Source organism: Merops nubicus, unplaced genomic scaffold (genome assembly GCF_000691845.1).
Source record: "Merops nubicus isolate BGI_N331 unplaced genomic scaffold, ASM69184v1 scaffold26871, whole genome shotgun sequence".
NCBI lineage: Eukaryota > Metazoa > Chordata > Aves > Coraciiformes > Meropidae > Merops > Merops nubicus.
In genome coordinates, this window is record NW_008586646.1 from 4,408 (window position 1) to 19,746 (window position 15,339).

Sequence of the window (15,339 nt, forward strand, 5' to 3'; positions counted from 1 at the left end):
TAATTGCAGTCCTTAAGAAGTAGGCTGTATTATTAAATGCTTTCTCCTGGGCTTAATTTCCCAAAAATGAATCCCCAGGGCCTCGTAAGCTGTACTGTTATTTGCTATTGGGACATTTCAGAGGAATCATATGTCTTTTTTTTTTCCTAGAACTTCACATGAATAATTTTGTCGCTTTTATTTTTCTGGATAATGATTACAAATGTCTTTGTGTGCTCCACTGTCCAATCTCTGTCTGTTAGCTTAAACATTAAGAATTTGCTGTAAACAAACATGACTGGGTAACACCTGCTTCATGTCACAGTCTGATCTCTTTTTGAAGGACTGGATCCAAGCTTTGGTAAAATTACAAGTGCTCCAGATGCGTATTCTGCTGTCAGCTGGCCTAGTGAAATCATTGTTTATTGATAGGTTCCCAAGAGTCAGATAGTTCTCAGTCTGCCAAGAAAGACATGCTGGCTGCACTGAAGTCCAGGCAGGAGGCTTTGGAGGAGACCCTGCGCCAGCGCCTGGAGGAGCTGAAGAAGCTGTGTCTCCGAGAAGCGGTACGCAACGGGCCTTCTGTACCCCTAACTCCTTCTTGCTTCCCTTGTTACAGCGTGCTCCTTGTGTGGATGGGGTGTGCAGTGGGGAGCAGAAATTCCTTCCATAGTCACCTCTCACTAAGGCTGTGGTACAGTGGCCTGAGGAAGGTCCAGATCTTTCAACTCCAGACTGCAATGTCTCAGGACATTACACCCCCCCAGAGAAGGGGACCTCATGTCAGCTGGGTACCCAGTTGGCTTGGGGCCAGGAGGGTGCTTAGTGTCCATGTCTGCTGTTTGAAATTGTGTTTAAAAAGCATTCAGCCAGGCTTCTTACTGACCTCAGGGGGAGTACGCAGCTACCTAAGTGGCATAGGAATGCTGTGCTGTGTACTGGTCATCACTTCTCAAATGCTTTTGACTTCATTAGCCAAAAAAAAAACCAAAACACCCAGGCTGATAGAAGTCCTTCTTGGAGCAGACCTGACCTAATGTTCTTTTCTTCTCCCAGCACATTCTTCTGTACAGCGCACAGGGTCTTACCTGCTCCTTGTAGATCCCTTTCATCCAACAAGTTCTGGCACTGCTGGAGAGGAATGGTGGTGTGGTGGCAGACCTTGCCAAGAAGAACCACTGCGTTCATCCCAGGATGTTTGGGACAGCTCAGGAAGTCATCTCACAACCTTCCCACTCACTTTGCCAGTTCATTCTTGGAGTACACAGGAGGCCAGTTGGGAGATCAGTTTAATGTTTAGGGAAACCACAGCCCTGCTGCAGCTGTGTGTAAAGATTACCAGCAGCATACACTTGGGTCATTCAGCAATTCCTCTTTGTTTACCAGGCCTGAAAATCTGAATTTAACAACAAATCGTGATGCGCAGCACAACAGGAAGCTGGCTGCAGACAGTGGCACTGAGATCTTCCAACTGTTGCTTAATATTTGATGTGTATCTCACCTTTGACAAAAATTGGGGAAATAGGTCAGAGTCAGCTCCCATTGCACATTGTTTTCAATTAGTCTTTAGTTTTAATGCCAACAAGAATAAGTTGTGGAAAATACCTCTCAACAAAGAAAATCTGCAGAAAGCTCTGCTGGCCCAGTCCCTGTCCTTTACTCCACAGAGCAATCCTTTCCCACCTGGAAGGTCCTGGTTGACTTCAGTGAACAAATGCTGATAAAGGTCACAGGACCAGCTCCAGTCTCCCAAGTCCCTCAGGAAGCAGTCACACGCTCGTCGTGGGCTGATGGACAAGGTCTGGGGGCTTTACTTGTGCTTGGAGGAATTTGCCACCCTAAGCTAAAGCTGCCTGACTGCTGATGACTAACGCCTCGCAGCAGCAGCACCACATGCAGGGGAAGCTGGATATGCCTGTGCCACCAGTGCAGGAGCTCACAGCCCAGTGCCTTCACTTTAACCCCAGCCAGGTCTGCAGTGCAGCCTCAGGCACTTTGTGAGCAACCAGGATGCAGGTGAAGGCTCCTGCTGGGGCCTGGAGCCGGTGGTAAGCAGCAGGATCTCCAGAACGTGCTGCAGCAAGGCTGGCCAGAGTCCATCTGTCAGCACCGTCAGAGCTGGGAGAAAGTGTTCGTGCTTGCTGTGGGTGATCTGAGAGAGGCAGTTGATGGACACTTGCAATCTGACCCCATCTTGCAACCCTACAGCTCATCCATCAGCAGCCTGTAGTTGGAACTATTTCCTCTTGGGTTGTGCTTTGTCCTTTCTGCTTTGGCATGGGAATGGCCAAAACAGAAGGAGAAGGAGGGCAACCAGGAGATAAAAAAGGGTTAAAACTGGGGGCATAATCAAATAAGCATGGACCCAGCCATTTGTAACAGTGGCATCGGGTTACTTTGGGCCATGGATACTCCAGTTACTTATTAATTTAGATTGCATTTCAGGATCATGCCTGTGAATACTTTTCAGCTTATGGAGGCAGTAGCCCACGTTAATTTTCTTCTGCCCCAATCTTGAGCATTTTACAGAAGATATTAACTCTTTTCTCAATGCCCTGCTTTGTGTTAAGTTAGGGGTTATAAAGAAATATCCTTGTTTTCCTTAGGAAAGGATACAGGAGTCTGTGTCTTGATGCAGTGCTTAGAGCCACATGCCACTGGAAGGAACACGTTCCAGAAGAAAAGCTGAAATAACCCCACGGGGCTGGAGGGGCAACGCAGGGTGGGACTGAGGCATTGCAACAGTGCCTCTCCTAAAAGGGGGCCGTGCACGTCCGCACAGAGCTGTGCTGCAAACCCATTCTGCTGGGAATTGCTTAAAGGAGAGATTTGAAAAGGCCAGGTCCTCGTTTCCTAGTGACCTGAAAAGAGTAGAAAGAAAAACCCCATTAGGGAGCCGGGGAGAGGCCGGGGCAGGCAGGGGCCTGAGCTGCACACTCGCATTGAGGTCAGCTGCTGTTCTTTGGGATTCGGATGATTTAGGTTACTCTGCCAGCTGGATCCTCTCAAGGCTGATGCTAAGGAACACAAAAGCCTTTTGTCCTTCGTGGGGAGACTTGTGAGCATAAGGAGTCAGGCTGTGCTGGTAGTGAGGCTCCTGCCTTTTTCTGCAGGCATTTGAATGCCTTCAATTCAGATCTGTGTGGCTGTATTGTGTAGTCCGGGGGCAGAAACCCACAGCATTAACAGCAGCAGTGAGTGGGACTTACTGCTTCCTGTGTTCCAGATATTCCTCAGCAACATGGGGTTTGCTTCAGATTTTGGACAAATCTTTGTGAATAACCCCATCAGTATAACAAAGCATCATCTAATACTGCTCCAAGGCTGCCTGTGACATCAGGGGGGTTTAGAAGGGCCTCTGATACATGAAGTGTTATCTGACAGGTAATGAGGTACCAGGCACTGCTTGTAGTGACCGTTTTCACTGCATTCCTCTCAGACACATCATGAATCAGGTGGGAATGTTTTTCTGTGCGGGTTGTAACCTGCACAGCTGTTGCCAGTGGGGCTTTCTGACTCAGCAGACCTGCATCCTGCATGAAGGCTCTCGGATCTACTCACCCCCCTCTCAGAAGCAGCTCAGCAGGCAGAAGCTCTTCCTTCCTACTCACCCTGCAGCAGAGATGAGAGCATGTGTGCTGCAGTGCGTTCAGCCTCAGGCCCCAACGCCCTAGGGATGGGCACCACCTTACAGACCTACCCTGGGCAAAGTTTGGATTCATGCACAGAAGGAAAAGTTCCCCGCCCTCGGTGTCAGGTTCTGGGATGAGTTTGCAGGGCTGGGTGCTCTCCTGTATGCTTATCAGCTGGCTGAACTGGATATGTTGTTAATGAAAGCCTGTCATTTTACAGTCACAGTTCAAGAGCAGTGTTGTGCTTTGCTCAACTGCAGGATTTCCCGGATCACTAACAGTATTTTCTGCTTACAGGAGCTCACAGGAAAGCTGCCACGAGAATACCCCCTAGATCCCGGGGAGGAGCCACCTATTGTAAGGAGAAGAATAGGAACTGCCTTTAAACTGGATGAGCAGAAAATCCTGCCTAAGGGAGAGGTGAGGCTGTGCCCTTCCCTTCCAGCTCGGTGTCCCCACCTCAGGTCTTAAAGGTGTTTGTGGCGCATCATATTGGAACCATCAGTCCTACAGTCATTTTTGCTTTAAATTACTGTAGCGGGTCTTGATGCTTTCTTTTCATATCCGTCAGAACAAGGGAGCAGTAACAGAGCTGGTGCCTTTAGTTCAGACTCTGGAGTAAAGGTTAAACCCTCAAAGTTCAGTCCTGGCATTGTTAGAGGCAGCAGAAATAGCCTGGGTGACCAGCTGGACTATGGACTAGTGACTTGTGTGAGTAGGGAGCACATCGTGAGCCCCTGGAGCTATGTGAGCCCTGCTGCCCCCCGTGTTGCTACTGCCAACAGCCCCTTGCTTTCTGCTGCAGCAGCACCCTGGGTTCAGAGCTCCCCTAACCAAGAAGAGAGTCACAAATACCCATCTTAGCCCTGCAACAGCAGGATGGAAGTGTTTTGCTCCCTGGCCCGTAAACAGAAGAGCCTTCATCCCTACCTATGGGGAGCTGGAATTAGGTTTTTTCTGGGTTTGCCAGGGAGTGTTTGTTCTCTTCTCTTGCTCCCACAATGTGCTGGGTCAGTGCCCTGAACCGTGGCTGTGAAAACAGGCCTGCAGCAGCTGTAAGGCGGGACCGGATTCACAGAAAAGCCATTGTCTGCAGAGACACATTTGTCTCAAGACACTTGTGTATATTCCAGTCTTGAGTTTCCTTTTTATTTTTGTAAGAGGAGAGACTGAAGCTGGTGTGACTGTGTGGTTTAAAGCTCAGTTCAGATGGGGAATTAACCGTTTGTCATTTTGTTGGCATTTTCTGCTGAAAAAATAAACAGCTGAATCTCTTATGTTTTGTTCTCAATGGAGCCTGGGAGAGGAATTCCACCACAGTCAAATATTCATGAACTAGCACATTTAATTAAGCTTTTCAAAGGGAAGCACAGCTTAGCTGAGTTACTCCTAAAACCCCTGCAGTCTTTTGGCTGCTCAGTTATTACCTGATCTCCAGCTTGCCCAATTCTTACTGCTATGAGGGAGCTTTTGGGAACAGCGGGTGAGGAATCTCTTACTCCAGTGGCAAGGTTGGATGAGGAGAGGATGAAGGTAAAGCAGCTCCTCCCCATTGCAGGCACTCTGCCTTTTGGCATCAACAGTCTAAAGACGCTGACTCAGCTTTTCTCTACTTCCCTTTTCATCTGTCAAACTTTAAGACTGTGATGAAAACCATAAATTTCTGTTCTCGAAGAACAATGTTGAGTTGTATTTATTTGGCTGCCAGTCTGAGAGCACTTAGAGAGGCCAGTGATGATTTACGTGGGCTTTTCAGCAAGTGCAAACACTAGAAACTCAGTTTAAAACAAAAGGTGAAATACTCCCTCCGTCACGTAAATTCAGGACTGATATTACCAACTGTGACAAGAACCTGAAGCAAGGCACTTCCATCTGAAAGCAGATAGTAGTCCTCATTTTCTGAGGTTTTCTTTGTAGGGGGGCCTCATTGGAAAAAAATAGGCAATTATGGCTGAGAGGAAAGTGATGTTTTTCCTAAGATGTACTGAATGATTTAGCACTGAATCTGCAAAGGCCTGAAATGACAGCTCACATCAAACTCACCGTACACTTAGTGAGAGCTTTGTCAGAGGAAGAGTTGCACGGAAGGGTCATACTGGAATAATTGCCTCTATGTCATCCATAATTCCCAACTCTGGGAGAGATTTTACCAGAAGATGGCAAATCAGGTTCCAGACCTTAAAATTCCATGGTCTTAAATTCATTTTATAGAAGTTTGGTATTGATAGAGCTTATAAACTCTTCAAAGCAAAAGGGATCTGTTGATAAGATGGGGAGTGGGTTCAGCCTTCAGTAAGGTGAGAGAAATTACAATTGTAGTTTGAAGGCAATGCTGACTCACCACTGACAGTGAAGGGATTTTTTTTTTTTTAAGCCAGAAGCCCAGAATAAAAACTTCTAGAGAACGACTTCAGTCTGATTAATTCCCACAGCATCAGCTCTTGCAGCATATGCTGCTGCTGAACAAGGAGAAAGGATTTGGATTTGCATGACGGGGATTCCCATGAATATATGGCTGCTGGTGATTGCTATCTGAACTCCCACCATTCACTAAAAGCAGGGAAGCTTGCCATTTTTTCCCCAATTTGCAATGTACTGTGTTCCTCTTTCTTGCAAACTGACAGCCAGAATTCAATCAAGCTGAGGAAGGTAGCCAGATCCGTTGCAGATTAGCAAGCACCTTTGAAGCTCACAGTTTGAGGTTCTGAGGCAGACCAGGAAGCTCTCTATCAGCTTCTCCCTTATCTAAATCCCATGACTTTGGAGGATGACTTAAAATCAGTAGGTAGCTTCCAGGGTGTACTTGGTTGCATTTAAAAACTGAGCTGAGACCCTGCAAGGGCTGGTGCTGGGGACTCTTTTCAGCATACAGAAGGCTTGCTGTAAGACACTGCTCACTCTGAAGTCACCCTCCTGGATTGTCACTTTAGGAGACAATTTCCTGGTGCAGCCAGTTGCAGCAGCCTGTAATTACTTCAGCTCATACTCTCCCCTGGATTTTGATGGCCATACACCAGAGAGGAATTAGCCCATCTTAGGCTTTTTCAACCCAAAGAGTTTGGTGTGTGCCAAGCAAAGCTGTCAAGAAAGTTAAAGCTGTAGCTCAGCATCAATACGTAACACTGATATCAAACGAGGGTCAAATATGGAGATAGGGAAGAGAGAGAAGGAGCAGGTGGGAGGCAGGTGTTACCCACAGATGGGTATATAAGGATGAGGATGTCAGCAGTAGAGCATCGTTGAACTAGGCCATCCTGAGCTGCATTAGAAGCTGAACAGCACAGCAGGGCTAGGGCTGGAGCACAAGTCTTCCTTGTGTGGGTTGTCCCTTCCACTAGCTGTGCTCCCAGGCACTCGTGTGGGCAGATGAAGGTGAGATGAGAGGCATGCCCAGGGAGGTCTTGAGATGAGGGGAGCAGCATGATCGTGGATACTTTGCTGATGCAGAGCCTTGGTCGGAGGCCCACTAGACAGGTTCAGGGGGAGCTTTGCCATAGCTCAGCTGGGAGAGTTTGTTGGTAGCCAGAATGCACTTGCCTTTCCCCAGGAGGCAGAGCTGGAGCGCCTGGAGAGGGAGTTTGCCATCCAGTCCCAGATCACGGAGGCTGCCCGGCGCCTGGCGAGCGACCCGAACGTCAGCAAAAAGCTGAAGAAACAGAGGAAGACGTCCTACCTGAACGCCCTGAAGAAGCTGCAGGAGATCGAGAATGCCATCAATGAGTATCGCATCAAGTCTGGGAAGAAGCCAACCCAGAGGGCCTCCCTGATCATAGATGGTGAGCGGGGCTTGGCACCCCTGGCATCACGGGAGGGTCTCTGGAGGGCAGCGAGTCAAATGCTTGCCTTGAGGCACGGGTTCCCCTCCCTCCTCTTCACTCTGCTGTCCGGAGGATGCAGTGGGTGCTGGTGGTGGACTGTCCTCTCCTGTCCCCTCCTGTCCCCACGTGTGGGGGCTCACAGCACCAGCAGCAGTGTCACACTGGGGGTGACAAGTGTGACGGGAGAGCAGGCCGTGACTGCTTTGGTCAGGAGTGTTAGCAGGTGGGGGGGAGCACTCTACCTGAGGCATCTCTAAAACCAAAGTGGTAGCAGTGTCATTGCTTTAGGCAAATGATTTTTTTTTTTTTTTTTTTCTTTTTTAAATGTAATTCAGGGCACTTTATGGTTTAGTGGGTTGTTGACTGTTTTTTCTTGAAATCCATTAACTGTCTGCTGTGGTTCTTTCTCCCTTACTGGTTTTGCCCTCTGACTTGCAGAGCTTTTCTGTGCCTGAGCAGCAGGAACTGAGATTAGAGCTGCTGTATTTGTGGCCTGGGTACCAAGCTGTAACACAGTCAGGGATCTCAGACAGGCGTGAGGACACGGGGTGGGGGAGGCAGTTCAGACATGTGCACACCAAGGATCTAAGAGCTTCTCCTGCTGCTACAGAGGATGCTCAGAAAGTGTTCCCCTGAGCTACACAGAACTGGTTCCTAGTGTGAGCCTTTAGTTACCAACAGGGTGATGGTTTTAAGAAGGTGGAGATCAAACCCAGAGTCCTTAAGGCCCACAGTATAAATCTCAGTAACTCATTTTGCATCCTCTGGGGATCTCAGCTCTCTGTTGTCCTAATCACCATGAATTTAACAACCGCCCTCTGAGACTGAGAGTGGGCAGAGTCAGTGGTTTAAAGGAATCTTGATTCTCAGCAGTGTGGGGAGGAAAACATGGGTGACTGCTTAAGGCTGAGGCTCAGTGGATGAAGATCCCAGTGCAGCTCAGCACTCAGCCACTGCAGTTCTCAGGACCATCTGACCATGTGTGTATTTTCTCCCCTTCAGAAGGAAACATTGCCAGTGAAGACAGCTCCCTGTCAGATGCCCTCGTTCTTGAGGATGGTATGTTGGCTGCCATATGTTCTGGAGGGCAGGGAGGGATGTGTGGACTCCTGATTGACACTCAGAGTGAAGGAACTGTTCTGTGTAATAATCCACTCAAACATCCCAGTAGCAAACACGTTTGGTTTCCCAAGTCCCCCTGGTAGTCTGACGTCAGGCCTGGAGCCTGAGCATTGCCACAGTTACTGCTCTGATTTCTTTCAAGAGAGTCCCAGAATGCCCCCTTATTTTCTTTTAAGGTTTCAATTGTTTTAATGTATCACACACTGTTGCTGACTTCCCAAAATGGGAATGTTAGCTGGTGCACTTCTGGAAGTTGGGTCTTCAGGTTGCTCCTGAACACAGCCAGGAGAAGCAGGGTAAGGAAGGAGACTCTGGAGGTGTGATGGTGTCCTCCAGGGCTGTGCTGCCATTAGAAGTATGACACAGCCATCCCCTCTCTTCCTTCTTCTGTTCACAGAGGATTCTCAGGTCACCAGCACAATATCCCCTCTCCAGTCCCCACACAAAGGACTCCCTCCCCGGCCACCCTTGCACAACAGGCCCCCTCCTCCGCAGTCTCTGGAAGGCCTCCGCCAAATGCATTACCACCGCAACGACTATGACAAGTCCCCCATCAAGCCCAAGATGTGGAGCGAGTCATCCTTGGACGAACCCTATGAGAAGGTCAAGAAACGCTCCTCACACAGTCATTCCAGGTGAGCCAGCTATCTTGAATCACAGAATCATTAACGTTGGAAAAGACCTCTAAGATCATCGAGCCCCGCCATCAATGCAACACTACCATGACCACTAAACCATGTCCTAAAGTACCACATCCACACATTCTTTGAACACCTCCAGGGATGGGGACACCACCACCTCCCTGGGCAGCCTGTTCCAGTGCCTTGCCACTCTTTCAGTAAAGAAATTCTTCTAATATCCAATCAAAGCCTCCCCTGCTGCAAGTTAACCCCATTTCCTCTTATCCTATTGCTAGTTACTTGGGAGAAGAGACCAACCCCCACCTCACTACAGCCTCCTTTCAGGTGGTTGTACAGAGCAATAAGGTCTCCCCTCAGCCTCCTCTGCTCCAGACTAAAGAACCCCAGTTCCCTCAGCCGCTCCTCATGAGCCACTTTCCCCAGCCCCTCCAGCAGCCTCATTGCCCTTCTCTGGACTCACTCCAGCCCCTCAATGTCCTGCTTACCCTGTGGCACCCAAAAGTGAACCCAGTACTCAATCTGTGAAAGCAAAGATAGCCTCTGCTTTCAGGAGGGGTGGGTGTGAGCCCTGTCAAAGTTTACAAAGCCATCCCATAGCAAAAGGAGTCTTTTTAAGTGTTTTGGCCAATAAGCATGTCATAAAAACAGACCACATCCACACAACTACTGCTTGATATCTCAGTGTTACTTTAAAAAGCATTTCGAAAGGAAGGATGGTGGATCATCTGAGGGCTCTGAGAGGGCTTGGCCTCGACCTCTGGCTACTGCAGAAGCACAGGCTCTGGCACACTGCTCAGAGCAGCACAGGCCCGAGTCCCACTGACCCCAGGAGATCCCAGGCGCACGCCTGAGGTCTGGGAGGCGGCGCGGGAGCCCCTTCCCCATTCCGTGAGGGACTGAAGGGGGTGTTTGCTCCGCAGCAGCCACAAGCGGTTCCCCAGCAGCGGGAGCTGCGCGGAGGCGGGCGGGAGCTCGCTGCAGAACAGCCCCATCCGGAGCCTGCCCCACTGGAACTCCCAGTCCAGCATGCCCTCGACGCCGGACCTGCGGGTGCGCAGCCCCCACTACGTCCACTCCACGCGGTGAGTCCGCCCGGCGCCGCGCCGTGCTCGCCCCCTCCCCCTGGCATGCATACTCTGCTTAATCCTGCCCCGAGGAGGTGAGGTAATTCCCGTTCGGGAAAGGACACAGACCGCTCCCGATGGCCTTAGGGGCTCGTGTGCTGCTGCCAGCAGGGAATCTCCTGATCTGAGATCCTGGAATCGCTTCAGATAACACAGTCCTGCCCCTCATCTTTCCCTCCAAGTAATGAAGCTTTTCTCCCACTGTGACCTTTCATCTCAGGGATGTTTATAGGCACCACAAACCCCATGCCACTTTTAAAGGGGATGTGGTGCTACTGCTTAATTCTGCAGTAAATTCCTCCATGGGTCCAGCTGGAGATAACATGTTGTTTCCTGTCTGGCACAAAATGTTGGGTAGTGTTAATTCTCTCTCAGACAAAATGTTTGCACATGTGTGATCTTATGTGGAGGGAGAGCCTATATAAAGCAATGCACCTGAGGATCCAGGTGGCACTGGCATAGGCCCAGGACTGACAGAGGAAAGAGCAAAGTGTGTGAGGGAGGTGATCTGATGCACGTTGCGCAATTTTCAGCAAGATTTCTACAAACCATTGAGCTTTGCTGCTGTTTTGCTCTCATGGCAAGCTCTGTGGACACTGCAGGAAGCAGAGCTGAGCCAGAGCTGTGTGCTGTCGGGTATCCTGCCCTCGGGTGGTGCTGACATCAGTTAGCTCGGTGTAAATCGACAGTCACGCCAACAGGTCCGACTCAGGCAGAGACAATAGAAGGCATTAAAGCTGTGCACTGAGTTTGTTACAAGTTCCTGGCTGGGAGGACCTCTCGAGAGTGGAATGATTGTTAACACTGGGGCCAAACTGTGTGAGAAACGAGCCTGGCACAGTGCTTGAGAAGTGGCCTTGACCGGGTAGGGGCCGTTGGTGTGTCTGAAGCAGCCATTGCTCAGGCTGGGGTCCATTCATTCGTTGCACCCCTGGGCCTTGGCCATCCGTCCTGCGGGTGTGTGACACGCCACGGGGCGTTCCTGCTCCCTGGAGGACGGCTGAGCCTCTCCAAACAGCCACTGTGAATAGAGACCACCCAGATCTGGCTGTGAATCGAGCCTTGTAAACTTGCAATTCGGGGTGGTTGCCTGAAGGGCTGTCACCCACTGACAACCTCACACGTGCTACCCACGGCTGGGCCCCAGTAGAACCTGGCTGCTTGACAGAGGTGACTTTTCCAGAGGCCAGTGGAGAAATGGCTGCATTCTGGGCTAACTGTGGGCACCAGCTGAATTGTATCTGTGCTGGGCATTCACAAGCCTCTTGCAAGGCAATCCCACCACCTCTGAGGACTTGCAGAGCTGGAGCAAGGTGAGCCTGGTAGCACAGGGACAGTGCTGATTCAAACAGCTCTGTGACAGGGCAACACCAGCAAAGCTGGGGCTTGAGGTCCCCAGGTTTTGCCCTTCAGACTGCGTCTTTCCCAGGATGCCAAGCTACAGAGATATCGGGCTGGACAAGGGGCTTTGTCCCATGTGGTGCTGTAGACTGAATGCTACCACCAAGGAGAGTGGGGAGGAGCAGGAATAGGACCTGATCACCCCCGACCCTACAGCAGGGAAGCAGGCTGCTTTGCAGGCAGCAGCCCCATGCAGTGCTGGTGGGGTCCAGGTTTTCAGTGCCCTTAGATTCCCTTGCCAGCAAGGCTGGCCTTGTGTGCAGAAAAGGATGGGTAGTGCTTTGTCCTGTTGACTTAACCAACCTGGATTTTTTTACTGGTACCTGCAGGTCAGTAGACATCAGCCCAACCAGACTGCACAGCTTAGCTCAGCACTTTAGACACCGGAGCTCCAGTTTGGAGTCGCAAGGCAAGCTCCTCGGCTCAGAAAATGAGACAGGGAGCCCTGACTTCTACACCCCAAGGACTCGTAGCAGTAACGGCTCTGACCCCATGGACGACTGCTCTTCCTGCACCAGCCATTCCAGCTCTGAGCACTACTACCCCGCTCAGATGAACCCCAACTACTCCACCCTGGCAGAGGATTCCCCGTCGAAAGCCAGAGAGCGGCAGAGGCAGAGGCACAAATCGGCAGGCAACCTGGTCTCTTCCAATTCAGGGAGCATGCCCAACCTGGCTGCGAGGAACGGGACGGGGCATCACCGCGTGTACCTGCACAGCCAGAGCCAGCCCTCCTCCCAGTACAGGATCAAAGAGTACCCCCTGTACATCGAGGGCAGCTCCACGCCCGTGGTGGTGCGGAGCCTGGAGAACGACCAGGAGGGACACTACAGCGTGAAAGCACAATTCAAAACCTCCAACTCCTACACGGCGGGGGGGATGTTTAAGGAGAACTGGCACGGGGATGAAGCGGACTCCGTCAGGCTGACCCCGTCCCGCTCCCAAATCATACGGACTCCGTCTCTGGGCAGGGAGGGCCACGAGAAGGGCTCGGGCAGGACTGCCGTGTCGGACGAGCTGCGGCTCTGGTACCAGCGCTCCACGGCCTCGCACAAGGAGCACAGCCGCCTCTCGCACACCAGCTCCACCTCCTCGGACAGCAGCTCCCAGTACAGCACCTCCTCGCAGAGCACCTTCGTGGCGCACAGCCGGGTCACGAGGATGCCGCAGATGTGCAAAGCGACGTCAGGTGAGGGCCCGGGCCGGGCAGAGGGGCTGCGGGCAGCCTGGGCTCGTGCCAGGCGTTGTGCCGCGGCTGGAGAGCGGTGCCAGAGCCTGGCACGTTATCTGGCCTTCACGTGCTGCTCGCCAAGCCTGCAGGTGCAACCCTGGGCAAGCCTTGGCTGATACGGTCAACGGGTGAGATTTTTTTCCGTGGAAATGATCACTTTGCAATGACGGACTCGAAAGACAGGGAGGGACCAAAGTCCCCTTGTTGGCAGGTCTTTCCTCAGAGCGAAGTTGGGTTTTGGGTGGTGGCACTAGGGGCAGAACATGGAGAAACCATGGGGGGAGTCGCTCTCAGTAATCACAGCGAGGGGGGCGATGTAGCAGGTGGGGGCTCAGCACAGCCTGGGAGCACACGTGTCCCCCGTGGAACACCAGAAGCATGAGAGAGGTTAAGCGGGGAGCATCCCGGCCCCTCTGCCCCCCATGGAAATGTTTGAGTGATGACATCTTTGTGCACCACGGAGACTCAGGTTTCCCGTGCAGCTCCAGCAGCTCTGCTGATCATACCCTGAGAATCAGAGCACTCAAGGTTCTGCAGTGTTGTGCCTCTGCTATGTGCAGAGCTTTGTGCTCCTCTGTGCTGTTAATATTCAACGGTACAAAAAGAGTCAAATTCATTAAACTGAGGAGGCTGCTTTGTGTTATGGAATAGACCAAGTTTAAATATTTACTGGCCATCAGTCACTGCTGGACAAGCCAGTTTGGATAGATCAAGGACTTGCTAAAAAACCTGAATCCAGCCCTACTTGGAAGGAATTGTTGTTCAGCCAGAGTTCGCACTGTGCCTGTTGCCACCATTCCACACTCCTCAGCCTTGGCATGGAGACACCGTTGCCCTGGCCTCTCTCTGGCCTCTCTGCTCTCCCCAAGCAGACAAGTGCATTGTCCACCTGTGCTGGCTCTTGGCCTTCTGACATCCCAGCATGGTGCTTGGTCCATGATGACCACCACACTGACACCAGTGGGGCTCTGTACTCACTGCCACCTCCAGCATGGAGGCAGAGAGGCAGTCTGACACCAGGCTCCTCATGGGCCACCAACAGCTGCTCGTGAAGAGGCTGATTTATGTGTGATGCCAACGCTCCTAGAAGGCCCAGATGTGGACCAAGACAAAAGTGAATAGCTGCTGGAACTGTCCTGTGTCTCCTTGTGAAAATTGTCTTCCCCTCTTTGATTAATAGGCGTTTCTGTTCCACCCAGCAACAGACAGTGCTTGAACACTGGAAAGCTTTGCCTTGCTTAGCTTTGGAAACCCTACCAGTTCAGTTAGGTAATCTAGAAGGGAAGACTGGGGCAGTTGGGGGAGGGCATGCAAAAACCACTGTCGGTCAAAAAACACTGTCAGTCAGCCCATTCTCCTGCCCAACTGGGTCTTCACATCCAGATTTGATACCTGGGCAGCACGGACTGGTTTTGTGTTCACCCAGTCCCCAGTTACAGCTGTGGGAGGATACTGACCTTGGGGGCTGTCAGCTCCAAGGAGAAGATGAAAATTTATTTTTCTCTCCTCAAGTGTCATTTGGCAGCAGCTATAGAATTGAACAGCACAGAAGGGGATGCCAGGCAGAAGCAGCCATCATTTTAGCTGATTAGCCCGAGCTGGTAGGTCTGCTGGACTTAACGGTGTCCTTCAAAGAGGATTAAACTTCTAGGCATATATTAAATTTGGAAGGTCAGCACTGTACAGACTTGAGGGGGAGGAAAGGCAGGTCAGGTGGGTTTCTAGCTAGACAGTCATCAGGGAAACTGCCACAAGAACCACTGCCAATGGTGCATTTTTAGTCCAGCTTGCGTCTGTCTTCGTTGAAGTAAGATAAGCTTTCCTCTGGTCCCAGAGTAGTGGTGTCAGCAAAGCCAAACCTGTTTTTTCCAAAAGCCCAGTGGAAGGTAGTTGTGGCTTTTGAGATCCCCAGAGCTGTCTTCCTCCTTTGCACACAAAACAGTGTCCTTTGTCCAGACTGTTGCTGTGCCAGCCCTGGCTCCTGGGGACACAGAGAATCTTCCACCACCCCTGGAGGCAGGAGGCCGAGCCTGACACGCCTGGCATGTCTCTGCTGGTCTGACCAGCCGGTGCTTCTGACCCAGCCTGACTCTTTCTCCCCCACCTCACCAGTTATTTTTCTCCATCCTCTGGTTGTTTTTCAGCTGCCTTACCTCACAGCCAGAGGAGTTCGACGCCATCGAGTGAGCTGGCAGCCACGCCGCCGGGCAGCCCCCACCACCTCCTCGCCTGGCAGGCTGGGTGAGTGGCTGCGGGGGAGCTGCCGCGCGAGGGAGGGAGAGCTCGGCCGAGGGGAGCAGCTCCCTGGGAGAGCTCAGCTGAGGGGAACAGCTCCCCAGGAGAGCTCGGCCGTGGGGAGCAGCTCCCTGGGAGAGCTCGGCCGAGGGGAGC

General features: G+C 51.5%; 1 protein-coding gene across 1 annotated transcript; it reads left to right on the plus strand.

Moving 5' to 3' along the window:
• Positions 1-411: 411 nt before the first annotated feature.
• FRMD4A (FERM domain containing 4A) lies at positions 412-15,189 on the plus strand (the record flags this gene model as incomplete). Its single annotated transcript, XM_008948729.1, has 8 exons — positions 412-545; positions 3,909-4,031; positions 7,159-7,387; positions 8,432-8,488; positions 8,949-9,186; positions 10,113-10,274; positions 12,047-12,906; positions 15,093-15,189. Coding segments are annotated over 8 exons (1,900 nt in total), but the record flags the coding sequence as incomplete, so codon positions are not given.
• Positions 15,190-15,339: the final 150 nt, after the last annotated feature.